This window comes from Marmota marmota, unplaced genomic scaffold (genome assembly GCF_001458135.2).
Source record: "Marmota marmota marmota unplaced genomic scaffold, marMar, whole genome shotgun sequence".
Lineage (NCBI taxonomy): Eukaryota > Metazoa > Chordata > Mammalia > Rodentia > Sciuridae > Marmota > Marmota marmota.
In genome coordinates this window covers 7,034,268-7,047,421 of record NW_026000137.1, presented here as the reverse complement: position 1 = coordinate 7,047,421, position 13,154 = coordinate 7,034,268, and the positions used below count along the sequence as shown (strand labels likewise).

At 51.6% G+C, this 13,154-nt stretch overlaps 1 protein-coding gene across 1 annotated transcript in view; it reads left to right on the top strand.

Moving 5' to 3' along the window:
• The first annotated feature begins 4,488 nt into the window (after window positions 1–4,488).
• The window catches only part of Ptprn2 (protein tyrosine phosphatase receptor type N2), a 631,370-nt gene continuing 622,704 nt past the window's right edge, over window positions 4,489–13,154 (top strand). The window contains exons 1-2 of the mRNA XM_048785405.1: window positions 4,489–4,534; window positions 4,581–4,631. Of these exons, the coding sequence (XP_048641362.1) occupies window positions 4,489–4,534; window positions 4,581–4,631 (97 nt within the window). The remainder of the gene's footprint in view (window positions 4,535–4,580; window positions 4,632–13,154) is intronic.

Below are 13,154 nucleotides of genomic sequence, written 5' to 3'. Positions count from 1 at the left end.
TGCCTGCCCTGAGTGACTCCATGGTGGATAGAAGAGGAGTTCTCCGGTGGTACATGAACTGGAGTCATTCCATCTTGTAAAGCTAGAGTTTGCCATGAGCTACTCTATTTTGAGTACAAGAGCCAAGGTAGAATGACTCCAGACCTGGTTTACACAAGTAAACAGCTATCATCTGTCCAGAACAGCCAGGCATGAAGGGATAAGTAACTTACTTTGCCAACTCATCAAACTTGCCAAATCATGTCAGGAACACCAGTCTCTGGAGCTTATCAGCCTCACTAGATGCAACCTCCTTACCTAAGACCTATAAAAGGAGGAACCCCCCAGGACTGGATATGGCAGCACCCTGACCCTGTCACCTGGACATGCGCTAGAAACTTGCCCAGGAAAATCGCCACTGGGATAAACCTGGGGACTTGGGACATGATGAGCATCCCTGTGGTTTCACCCTTCCTCTGTCACCCGAGATGTGCACCTGCGTGACTGCGCGTGTGTGAGGGCTACAAGCCTCTTACCTCAGACCGTGGGAGAGGCTGTGCCTGGTTCTGCCATTCCCACGTGTCAGGCTGTGGGGTGTAGCTGACCTCATTCCCCCAGTCGTAAAGACGGGAATGGTGATAGGTGCACTCAGGGGTCTGGAAGGGCCTGGGATGGTGCAGGAAGTGTGCGTCAAAGCTGGGTCTGAGGACTGGCTGGTCTTGGCCTAGCTGGAGTCACGCTTCCCTGGGGGACATCATTACATCAGTCGTTAGCCCTGGGTTGGAGAAGTGGAAAAGGGAAGCCCTTTGTTATTTGTTGACAGTTAGCATTGAGAAACTAATAATGTACATGTTATTAACACATGCCACACAACCTGCATGCCAGGGAGACTGTGTTATAGTTGTGTTTGGCTATAATACTAATTTTTCCTTGGTTTCTGAAGCATTATCAGTTTATAAAAATCAGTTTATAAAAATTTGTCCTGTAGCTGCTTGGTAGGAGATCCAAAATCACCAGCTCTGTTCATGTGAGCTGAGAGGGAAATGTTTATTTTTTTTGATGAGAGAATCTATTTTTCTTATATTAGGTAACATCCTCAGGTCATTGTGTATTCGCAGTGGTCTAGAGGCCTCTGTCAAGCACTGTGGGCAGGTGGGGTCATCATTTCAGTTCCCTCATAGGAGGAAAGGTGAGCCCAGGAAGGTCCTGAGTTCAAGACCACCTTGTCAGCGTCCTGAGGCCTAGGAAAGGGAGGGAGCTGCACAGGTGAAGGCCGATGTCCTGCTGGCGGCGGCCAGGGAGGCTGTGACTTCAGGTCACCATTTCCCTGTGACACAGAGCTTCATAAATGTGTCTCTGGAGGGAGGGGTAGAAGAGGCAGATCTGGACTGGTTTCTTGCAGAACCGGATTTATTTTCATTTTGAAAACAATAAGCAAAAAGAGACACCAGGATGGTGACAAAATACTGCTTACTATTCTGAGAACACGAAAGAGAGGTAGAGTTAGAACTAAGTGGTCAATGCATGTGTGTATGCTCATGCACATAGCGTGCTCATGCATGCCTTTGGTGTCCAGTGCACATGCACATGTGTGCAAGGTGACAGTGGTGGCACATACAGGACCTGTGCCCTCTCTGGACTCTTGAGGGATTTAAGGACTTGGTTTAAGACTGACATCTGGCTTGAATCCATTCATGAGGAGGGCATGCATGTTGCTGGGGCTACTGCTGGCCCCTAGTGGGGCAGGGCTGAGTCAGGAGCACACTGGGCTGGCCAATGCCCGGGGCTCAGGAGCAGGGGGACCAGTGTCTGCTGGCAAAATGTCTTTCTCTTGATGATCTGTGGTTACAGTTCTCTAAGTAGGTGGCTGGTATTTACAAGGAAATAATTTTAGAGCAGATAACACACATAAATTAGCAGTCAAGTTAGTGCATCGACCGGCATCGCATCGGCGACTTGGATAATAAACCACTTGCAACGTTGCTGCTGTTATCACCTTCTCCGGGAGTGGGAGGTCTTTTTGAAGTGCATGATTGTCAGTTCCCAGAAAGAGTCACAATTTGGTGCGTGCTGCTGACTGCCTGCTCTTCCATGGTTAGAAGTCAAAGGTTTATTGCAATGCACATCTCGCCTGGTCACATCTATGTCTGCCGTGGTTGGGGGTGACAGGAAGCAGCGGCAGGCTTTGTTCCTGGGCCTGTTCTAGCAGTGCTCTGTCATCTGCCATTTCCATATGGGAACTAGAACTCTGGAATGTGAGTCCTGGCCGGAGCTCTGCGTCTGCCCTGCTTCCTCCAGGCCTTCTGTGGGCGCTGGGTGTGCGCTGTGATGATGCTGGCAGTTGAGTGGCCAGGACATGGAACAGTGCTGCGACGTTATGGTTTAACTTCCCACATGGCCACATCCTGTGTACTTCCAGTCCCATCCTCCACCTTCAGGTCCCCCGAACCTCTGCACACCTGGGCTGGGGAGAGGTGGGAGGTAGCCAGTGGCTGTGGCTGGGGGGGACTCCCTGGGGCTGCCATTAGGGGTGACTTGGGGGTCAGGTGGGAGAGGACTCATCTGGCCTCAGTTTCACGGCTCAAGCTGCTGAGGCCATCCTGGCATCCAGGCCTCCTCTCCCGCCTCTCCGTCTGCTGTGCCAGGCTTTGCTGCCACCATTACATTCTCTTTTCACATTGGTTGGCACAGAGGCTTGTCCAGCGAAGGAAGGTAGTCCTGTGAGTGAGAGGAAGGCAGTGGAGATGGCAGGTCCGGTCCTGGGCAAAGCAGTGGGTGCAAGTGTGCTGGGAATGGGATTAAGGCATGGAATGCTGTCTTAAATGAGGTTATATGGTCATTTCAGAAAAACAGCCTCTTAGAGGCTGCCGTGGTTGAGTTGCAGGCTCTCTGGCTTCAAGTGTTTGCTCTAGTGGGGAGTTTGTGTGGGGCTGGGTGGGTAGGGAGCGTCTCCCCTGGGTCTCGCCCGGACTCCTTGGGAGGAGAGATCCTGAGCAACAGCCCCCTACAAGCCACTGCTTTGTCCTTTGGGACATGCATAAGGTGGAAGGACACCGTCCACTCCCATGAACTTTTGATACTTCTGTGCTTCTTTAGTTCTGGGTGGTATTCAGTTTTACATCCTCTGCAAATCCTGGTTTTGCGTCTCCTCTACCCACATATGTTTGAAGTAATTAGACGCTGCAGACCGACTCCTGAATGAGGAAGTTAATGGCTGGAATCTTTTAAGTCACTCTGGGTGGATTCCTTTGGAATTAACAACTTTCTTTTTCATTCATTCATTTACTCTCCAGCACTGGAGACACCTGGGTGGCCACAGAAGGAGCAAAGGGTACAAAGATAAATTCAGGGTTTCTTTCTTTTTTCTTTTTCTTTTTTCTTCTTCTTTTTTTTTTTTTTTTTTTACAGTTGTGACATTGCTTTATCAGTTTATTTTTTATGTTTGTACATACCATAATAAAGTTTCCATATTTTCCTAAGCCAGGATTGAGATTTTACATTTAAGGGCTAAGTTTATTCAGTGAAAATGACAGTCCACAAATTTCAGGGTTTATAGCCACAAGAACCCCTTGGTCAGGAGAGGAAGACGTGTCCTTAAATTGGTGATCCCAGTACAATGTGTAAGTCCTGAGGATGCCTCATAGAATGGGCCTCCTCCATGCCCGTCAGGGGCACTCCATGGGGCCTTCTGGATGGGTCTTGGTGGATGCATAGGATCTTCCAGTTGGAGGGGCAGGAGTGATGGCAGAGCTGCGGCAGGTGTGCTTTCTTGGTTCTGTTTAAAGCATGTGTGCTCAGAACACAGTTTTTGTTGGCAACTGGGGCAGGTCCTCATCTGAGTGCTGATCGTGGGTTCCCATTTCTGGAAGTCTCCATGCTCACACCTTCACCTGCTTGCTCAGCGTACCCAGGGAAGATGTTCCTTGATGTCCTTTCTCTGTGTTCAAGATGTGCTCAACAGAGAGGGGGACGTCAGCCTTTGCCACCCCTCCCCCTGCTGTGAGCAGATGGTTTCACCACTGAATCAGCTTCCTGTCTCACCTGAGGCACCATGGGCACTTTGCTGGGTGGGGTGGAGGCATTTTGAGAGCAGCTCCGTGTCCTGTGCATCTTCTCTGGGGTCGTTGGCACCAGCATCTGACTCCTTTTCATTCATCCATTCCCCTGCCTCTCTTCCATCTGTGGCCATGGTGGGCGCTTTGCTCTTGAGAGCATGGTGGCCTCTGCGTGGCCCATGGACTCCTCTTCTCCCTCGCTCAGTCCTTTCTCTTCTCAGTGGTAGATGCCATTGCCCACCCTCAGCTCAGCCGTGAGCCCTGAGAGTCTATCCCAGCTGGGGAGGCATCTGCATAGATGGACAGGCCCAGGGTGCTCCCTGCAGCCTAGGAGCCGGCTGTGCAACCTTCCTGTGGTGAGGTTGGCCCAGCACACGCAGGGGAGTGGTCCTGGCTTCAGAGTGACCCTGCATCATCTGGAATGAACAAACCTGAGGCGCCTTCCTTGGGGCCCATGTCTTTCCTGAAGCTCTCGAGCCTGCAGGTGCGTGGCTCTCAAGGCCAGTCTTTTCCTCTCACTCACTCTTTTCTTCTCTTTCTGCCCAGGCTGCCTGCTTGAGGATGGCCTTTGTGGATCGTCCGAGGCCTGCGTAAATGGTAAGTGAACTCCTGTGCCACTGCGGAGGCTCTGGTCTGCCTCTCCTGCCCAGCAGGACTCCAGGAGGCCCGCCAAGCCTGGAGGAGGTGTCGAGTGTGACGCTGTGGATGCTTTGTGAGGGGGAGAGACAGTGGATGGAGTGCGTGGTGGTATTCACATGCAGGTGTGTGCGTGTGCCCATGTCTGCCTCAGGGACACATGTTTTAGGGTGGCTCACAAGAAGCTCTGCAGCAGGAGGTGGGAGAGAGGCCCAGACGGGACAGGGAAATGGTGAGATGTGACCTGCTCGTGGCTTTTCTTCTTTTCACACTCTTGACTCCTTGGCTATCAGTTGATGAGTTTGAGTTCCTCTTCTGCCAGGCAGGAGAGGCCGGGAGCCTGAGTCTCATGGGTCAGGTGGCTCAGGCCACAGGCACAAGTCCTACCAAGAGCCAGTTCAGGGAGGGGCTAGGTGAGTTGGTATCACAGGGTGGACATGTGCAGAGGGCATTTTGCAGTGTGAACGTGGAAAGGAGGACGTTAAACCAGAACCCCACACAGCAGTGGTCATAGCTACTTTTTCTGAGTGAGGGTGGGTCCCAGTGTCCCCAGGGAATCACATGCAGGTTTATGAGCGACTCACCCCTCCTGTCTCAGCTTGCTGCTCATTGTCTGTCTGTAGAGTGGGAGAGGGGGATCACTGCCAAGGTATGCAGCTGCCAGTTACCATCAGGCCCAGGTGCCCCTCATATTCACTCAGATTCTCTGCACCACAGAGGGACCTGTGGGGGACACCTTGCAGAGGAAGGCACCAGCGTTGAGGAGAGGCCTTGCAGGGCCTGTTTATGAGTCCAAGGTGAGCCCTTCCTTGAGCCCAGGTGTAAATCCCCTTTGGGTTCCGAAAGGCAAGAAAAAGCCACTCGGCCCCCCGTGGTGGGCCCAGGCCTGGTCCTGGAGCAGGAGTGTCAGGCTGGGAGATATGTGTGTTTGCCTGTTTGTCCTCGAGGCTCACATGGTGGCAAGAGGGAGGTTACCTGGAAAATGGGAGAATGTACTGCGGACAGTGTGGAGCATTCTGCTTTGTGCTTTTTATTTTTCCCCCGGGGGGTGTTCAGTGACCTGGATTGGAGGGCAGGTAGAAGCTAGGTGGGTGGCAGGGTGGGAACAGGTGCTGGGCTCCTTAGAATGGCTCTGGGCTCCTTAGGATGTACCTTGTATAGCTTTTATTTGGAGGCAGCATTAAAAAATTATATTAAAAATGTTATCTGCCTGAACTCAACATTTTTACGATAAAGGAAGCAGGTGTGTGTGTTTAATCTAATTGGAGACATACTTAAACCAGCAAAATAAAAGCCATACCTCTGTCTTCCCTCCCTCAACAAAAAGCAGGCCTGGGCATTGTGCTGTGAACTTCCTAGGCTTTTCTTCATGAACCCCAGCTTGCCTCCCTGACATAGAATTTTATCAATATTATATTAAGATGGTAGCTTTGCTTTGGATAAGAAAAGCAGTTTGAATGTAGATGTAAACATTCAGCTTTGTTTGTCTCAGCAGACCACGTCTGCTGTCGTCTTCATGTTCTCTTGGTCTAGAACACAGCAGAGTAAGCTGCCATCTCAGCCCGGTGAGTCTGCAGCCACGGGGAGAGTACAGCATTTTGCCTTAGCAGCCTGGATTTGTGGTTGTCATGGTGACTGCAGTTGAGCTGGACGGCTGGTTGGGGCAGACAGGTATGGCCAGGCAGCTACAGTGAGGCTGGTGCGGTGGCCATGGAACCGACTGCAGAGTGGTGTCCAGAGTGTTCTGCAGTGAGACACAGGCCTTTCTCTCATCCTTCCCTTCCCTTCCCTTGGATTACACGTGGAAATGTAAATCCCTATTATCTTATTGTGTTTTCAAAAAGCCCAATGGATCTTGTTAGTAAATATTAAAATGTGATACTTTATACAGAAAACCCAAAGGTAAACATATTTACCAGTTCATACCCATGAAGATGGCTCTTATAAGAAAGCAGGAGAAACGAGTGTTGGCGTGGATCTGGGGAAGTTGGGAATGCAAATCGGTGCAGTGCTATGAAAGTCAGTATGGCTGCTCCTTGGAAAGTTATAGATAGGTTTGCTACAGGAGGCCCACTGCTGGGTGCACACCCCGAGGGATCGAGACAAGGACTCGGAAAGGTGCTTGCTCACCCCTGGTCACTGCAGCATTATTCGCAGTGTCTGAAAAGTGTGAACAACCCTAGTGTCTACTGATGGATGGACACGTGAACACAGTGTGGCCCATCAGTGCAGAGGAGCCTTAGTCATCCTTAGAAAGCAAGGACACTGACACTGCTGCAGCTCGGATGGGTCTTGAGGATGTGATGTGAAAGAAATACCCTGGTCCCAGAGAGACAGTGAGGGTTCCACTTCCACGAAGTCCCTGGAGTTCACAGAGGAGACAGAAGGGAGGGTGGCAGGTGCTGGTGGTGGGGAGGGGAGATGAACTGTTGCTCATGGGTATGGAACTCCAGATTGGGAAGGTGAAAGTCCTGGAGATGGATGGTGGCTGTGGTTGGACAATAATAGAGCACTTAAAAATGGTCAGGCTGTTAGATCTCATGTCATTGTATATTATTTTACTTGAAAGTTGAAAAAGAAAGTAAACTGAAATGATTTTGGTCATTAGAGAAAAACTGTTTTGAATGTGCATCTTAAGACAAAGCACTTTTATCAATCTGGAAAAGAGACTTCAGATGTAGTTAATGCAGGTATCCTAAATGTTGGAAAACAGATTTCAGAGATTTTTAAAGTGGATTTGATTCCTTGGCAATAGCTGTAAATGGGACATATCCAAAAATAGGAATAGGTTGCAGGGCAAAGGTCATCCTTCGGCTGGGAAGGACATAGTGTTGCACACTGTCCATCGGAACCCAAGTCAGCACGGCACCATGGGGATCCGCCTGCCAGATCAGTGGCCTTGTGAGCTCTATAGCTTGTGACTTAGTCATTTGATTTATAAGGATAAACTCCAAGAAATAATCCATAGTTCAAAATACCAAAGAAACTTCCAGTGCACGGTGATATTTATATTATTTTTGAAAACCGTGAACATATCTGTAATATTAAAAATTAAAGGTTTATTTTTTTAGGTGTTACATTCTTGATTCAAATATTAAAAAGGAAGGGTACAAAAAGTTATTTGTAGCTGTTATGGTTTAGATTTGAGGTGTGTGAGACAGTGCAGAAATCTTCCAAGGTGAAACGGTCAGATCAGGAGAGCTCTAACTTGATGAGTGCATGAGTCCACAGAGGCGGGTTACCAGGTGGTCCACGGCAGGCAGGTAGGGGACGACTGGAGGAGGCGGGTTCTGGGGTGTGGTTTTGGGGAGTGGCGCTCACTGTCTCTCGTCCTGGTTGCCATCCTGAGCTGCTTTCCTCTGCCGTGCCCTTGCCCCAGGATGTCCTGCCTCCCCTCGGGCCCAGAGCTGTGGAGTTAGCCACCAGGACGGAAGCTCCTGAGCCAGGATGAACTTCTCCTCCTCCACCTTGTTCTTGACAGGTCTTTGGGTCGCAGCAGTGGGAAAGCTACTAAACAATATCACCAGAAAGCGCAGATGGTAGAATGTGAAAGGAGAGACTCAGGAAAACTGAATGTGTAACCTGAAAGTCATGCAAAATAGGAGAAGAGGCAAGAGAAGCACCCTGGGCTGGTGTGTGGGATCCATGGTGGAGTATTGCCTGGCACGAGGACCTCTGGTCACTCCCCAACGCTGTGCACACAGACGCCAGGCTGGGGATCGCCGTCTCTGGGCGGTGACTTATTCTATGTCTATGAAACTTTTCACCTGAGCACATGTCGTTAAAAGAAGAGGAGTGTGACGAGGTACCAAGGAACCTGAGTTGATTCCTGAGGACAAGCACCTGGGGACGGAGAAGGGCCTGGGGCAGGAGGACACACAGGGATGGCTTGGAACACCTGTCCCGTGCAAGCTGGGACCTGTGGACTCCAGACGGAGGAAGTGAGAGGAGAGGGTCAGATTCCTGTGGAGGGAGTATAAAGCACAGTGGTCGGGACGATGGACAACGTCCAGCCTGCCGGCTCTGGCCCAGTGGCCAAGGCTGCAACAACCCGCACAACCCAGAGCCTGGCTCTGCGGGCTGTTTTGGGGCTGGCAGTCCTTCCAGAGGTGGCAGAGTGTCAGCTTGTCAGGAGGCCCCATGCCCGCCCGGCACCGAGTCTGGGCTGAGTTTGACAGTGGCCGGGCCATTGGTGCCCTGTCCAGGCCATTGGTGCCCTGGTGGCAGGCCTTGAGCCTCTGCAGAGTGGGCAGCAACATTGTCTCCCTAACCCTTCTCCACTGGAAAGGGGAGGGCATCACCAAGGACAGAGGTCCTCTTAGAGGGAACATTATCTGACCACAGGGAACGAGGTGCTGATTCATACTTCAACACGGGTGACCCTCAATACGTGCTGGGTCCCTGGGTTACATATATGATGCTGTGTATTGGAAGTGTCTGGAAGAGACCAACATGGAGGCAGAAGTCACTGTGCAGTGGGGCCTGCAGGCCCAGCGTAGAAGCCTGCAGTCAGCATCAAGTGTGTGGTTGCCTGGAGCCAGCAGGAAGGGTGGTCAGGGGCCTGCTTGTTGAGTGGAGTTGTAGCAGCTCAGTGCACACTCACCTAGTCTGGAGCCAGCCCGGTGCCCTCGGAATCAGCAGGTGAAGCGGGGAAGAATGTGGTGTGTGCACGGTGCCATTCGACCCAGCCAGGGAGGGTGCAATGATGGCGTTTGCAAGTAAGTGGGTCGAGGGTCAGTGCTTTCTCTCATGTGGAAGCCAGGGAGAAACGGGAATCAGAAAGGGAGCTCAGGGAAACGGGAAGGAGACAGTTGAGTGGAAGGAGCCCAGGAGAGCGAAGGAGAGGACTGGGAATCAAGTTGACCAAGTTATGCATGTGTGTCTAGGGACATGTCACAACACACAGAGCCCAGCCTGAAACAAGAGGAGACATTCTCTCCCCCTAGGGGAGAGTGATTTCTCACCCTCCCTGGGCTCATAGGCTGAGACCCTTGAGCAAATGAAAGACGGACAAGAGCAAAGAACCTACATTTATTTAATGTTTGTTTTTTGTGACCTGGGAGCCTTCAAAAGTGGAGACCCCAAGAAACGGGAAGCTGAACTCTCGTGGCACCCGCAGAAGTGTGGCTGAGGGCAGTGGTGAGCTGAGTGCGCTCAGCAAGGCAGCGCTCGGAGAGAAGGGCATTCCTTCCTCTGGTCCTGGGGGACCACAGGGACGAGGGCGGGGTTCTAGCTTCTGCCACCTGCTCCTGCTGTCAGCTGGGTGCCAAGGCGGATCGTTTTAGGGTCCAGTGTCCTGAACCCTGTCAGCACAGATACTACATGTCAATTCCCCAAAGCCTGTTTCATGTGTTTGCCAGGAAGGTGCCTGAATCATTTGTGACTATCAACAGCTGGAGACACCTGACTTAGAAGGCTGCCTCCCTCCATCTCCTTAGCCCTCTGGCCAGCCAGCAGGGTCACAGTTTACACGGAGGCAGAAGTATTAGACTTACCTCTCTGTTTTAGAATCCCCACTGGGCTGCTAGTGCCAAGGGAAGAGCTCACAGTTTCATAAATCCACAGCGCTGCTTTTGCTACCTCAGCAGCAGGCTTCAAAACAGTGGTGGAGCATTGCTTGTGGCCCAGCTGACTCTTTCTCTTTATTATGTTTCTGAGACCGGGCCTCGCTGTGTTGTCTAGGCTGGCCTCCAGTTCCTGGGCTCGAGGGATCCTCCCACCTCAGCCTCTCATGGAGTTGGGACTACAGGCCTCCCAGCCCCATAGAGAGCTGGGAACTGGTCCTCCGTGTGGCCACCTCAGCCAGGTCTCAGCTGGGCAGCTTCAGAACCTCCTGGTTGCTCCCAGTTTGCAGAGTGAATCCTACTGCTGCTTCCGAATCTCTTTTTCAAGCTGACAGTGCTTTTTCACAGGATTCCAGTTGTTGAATTAAAACTTCTATTTTTCCCAGTGCAGCAAAACAGAATAGCTGTGTTTATCAGATTTGCCACAGCATGCCAGGTAACCCGCTAAATCACACAAGTGGTCGACAGAGCCAGCTTGGCCTAGTAAATGTGAGAATTTAAAAAAGATTGAGAATTTCTCACAGAAGTATTTAATTTGATCTTCATCCTTGAGACCTTGAGAAAGCTCTAGAATGAAAAGAAGAGGAAGAGGGTGAGGTGAGTGCCATCTGTTAATAGATGGCATTTAGAATCTGCATGATCTTTGCATCAGCAAGGTACTTTTTTGGGTGCTCACAGTAATGCCACTGCCCTCTGAGTACACGCTTGAGCCACCTCATTATTGTTAATTAGCGTACTCCACTCGCAATCTGATCACACTGGCTGATGGTAACATTTAACACTGCGTTCCTGTTAATTAACAGACTAAGGCAGTAAGAGTGCAGACAGGGAGTGATGCAGTGGGGTGGTAATAATGGAAGCTAACACCATGTAACACAGGGTGCCAGGCATCATGCCCGCACCCTGTGGGCTCTAACCCACTCTCGACTCCTCAATGACGCCCAGGACTGGGAGCTGGGCACACGTTGTGGGTGGAGCATCTGGGCCCTGGACAGCCTCCTTCCTCTCATTTACCCTTGAGAATAAGCCAGCAGGTTGGTGGTCAGGCCTGAGTTCTGGCAGCTGCTCCTCCTCGTGCCTCTGTCTCCTGGGCGAGCCATACTTGGACAAGATCACTGTGTGTTCCGTACTGACCCCAGTTGCTGCCCTTTGCCTTGCTGAGAGGGTCCGGTGACGTGACGGTCTGCAGAACTTTGTGAAGATTTGGTGTGGCATCCAGGTGGGAGGGTGGCCACAGGAAGACCTGTTCTGCCTGTGTCCCTCTTTGAGGTTCACTTCCAACTACAGAGGATTCAGAATAGTCTGACAAAAGTGGTCACCTCCGAGCTACTGGCATGTGGCCAGGAAGGCATTTGGGGCTGTCTCCCTTAGCTGCCCACTGTCCTGTTGAGATCTGGCAGTCGAGACATTGTGGGACCAGGTCCAGTTCCTCACCCCCAGGACAGAGATGTCTGGGTCCATTTGTAGCTCAACCTGAGAGCAGATCTGAAGTCCAGGGCAGCAGTGGGAGCAGAGTCTGTGACCGTGTTGGGCAGAAGCAGGGGTCCTTTGGCCCCCTGCCTCAGGAGAATGGCTCAGCCCGGGTGATGGTGCTCTTCTATCCTCTGTGCCACCTACCTATCCACTGTCAGTCAGCTGCTGATGCCCTTCTCGGTTTCAGGGGCGCTGTATCCCCTGGCCAAGCATGGGGAGAGGAGTGAGGCATGTCCAGGCACCTGGCTTGGCTCCCTCTGCATTAGGTGGGGTCCAGCAGAGAGAGATGATGGGGCTGCATGTTGTGCTGTTCAGTTCCTTTTCTCACCTGCTCCTGCAACCTGCGTGGGGCCAACCCACAGGACCGGACGTGTACACGAGAAGATAGCTGGTGTCGCGACCCCTTGCCCGCAAGGAAGACGCAACTCAGGAATCTTCTTTCAGCAGTTTATTCAGGCCCTTGATATTTCTTCTTCTCTCCCTCGGATGCCCCTCCCAGCCTTAATAAAGCATCTCAAGCCCCAGTGCAAAGCTGCCACATGGAGCTTTCTCATAGGGTGATGAAAAGTCATGCGCCAACTCTCCCAAATAAGGAGTTGTTTGTCACAGACCACAGCGGAGCCAGCGCCATCTTGTAATGGCGACCGTAGTCTGCAGAAACGGCAGAAGCGGCTCACCACAAGCTGGTATTTCAAAGTCTTGTTCACTTTTCACCTGAAAGAATTTGGCTTATTCTCTTACATCAGCTTCTGGGGCACCATCACCCTCCTGGGTTCTTTTAATAAGAGGAGACAGCAGCAAGGTTTGATTTTATAAGAGGGAGATTGTCAGGCTTTGGAATGTTTATTTGCTTTTCTCTCTCAGGTTTATCATGTATGACTTAAAAATAAGTCATGCAAATATATGAGTATGGTCTCATTCCAAGGGGACAGTTTAGAGATGTCTGGAGCTCTCACTCGCCACCCCGAGGTGACGCAGGAGCTTCGCGGGGCATGGCTCTGCCATATGTGCTCATGAAGCTCTGGCAGTGAGCGTGCCAACCCAGCCCGCACCTTGTGTTGTTGCTGTCCAGAGCTGCCCTGTGGGCAGGCCTGCCCTGCGTCTTCCTGCAGGGGCAGTGAGCGCCCAGAGACCCCAGCATGCAGCTGTGCTACTTCACTTGTGTCACCAGGGTCCTGTCCCACTGCCAGATTCTGAGTGATTGAGACTCAAAAGGGTGGGAGTTAGCTACTGAACTAAACTGTGAGAAGCTAAGTCTGATTGGATCCATCAGCAGGGAGAACCGTGCAACGTGGAACCTCAGGTTAATGGTGAAGGTGAGCTGCGTGGCTCGAGGCACACTTGTGCTCTGACACTGAGTGCCGGGGTGGGGGGGGTGCTTAGCCCTGGCTCGTCTGCTCCTCATTCTAGGCTCCTCTCTAGTCTCCCATCACGGGGGGGGGGGGAC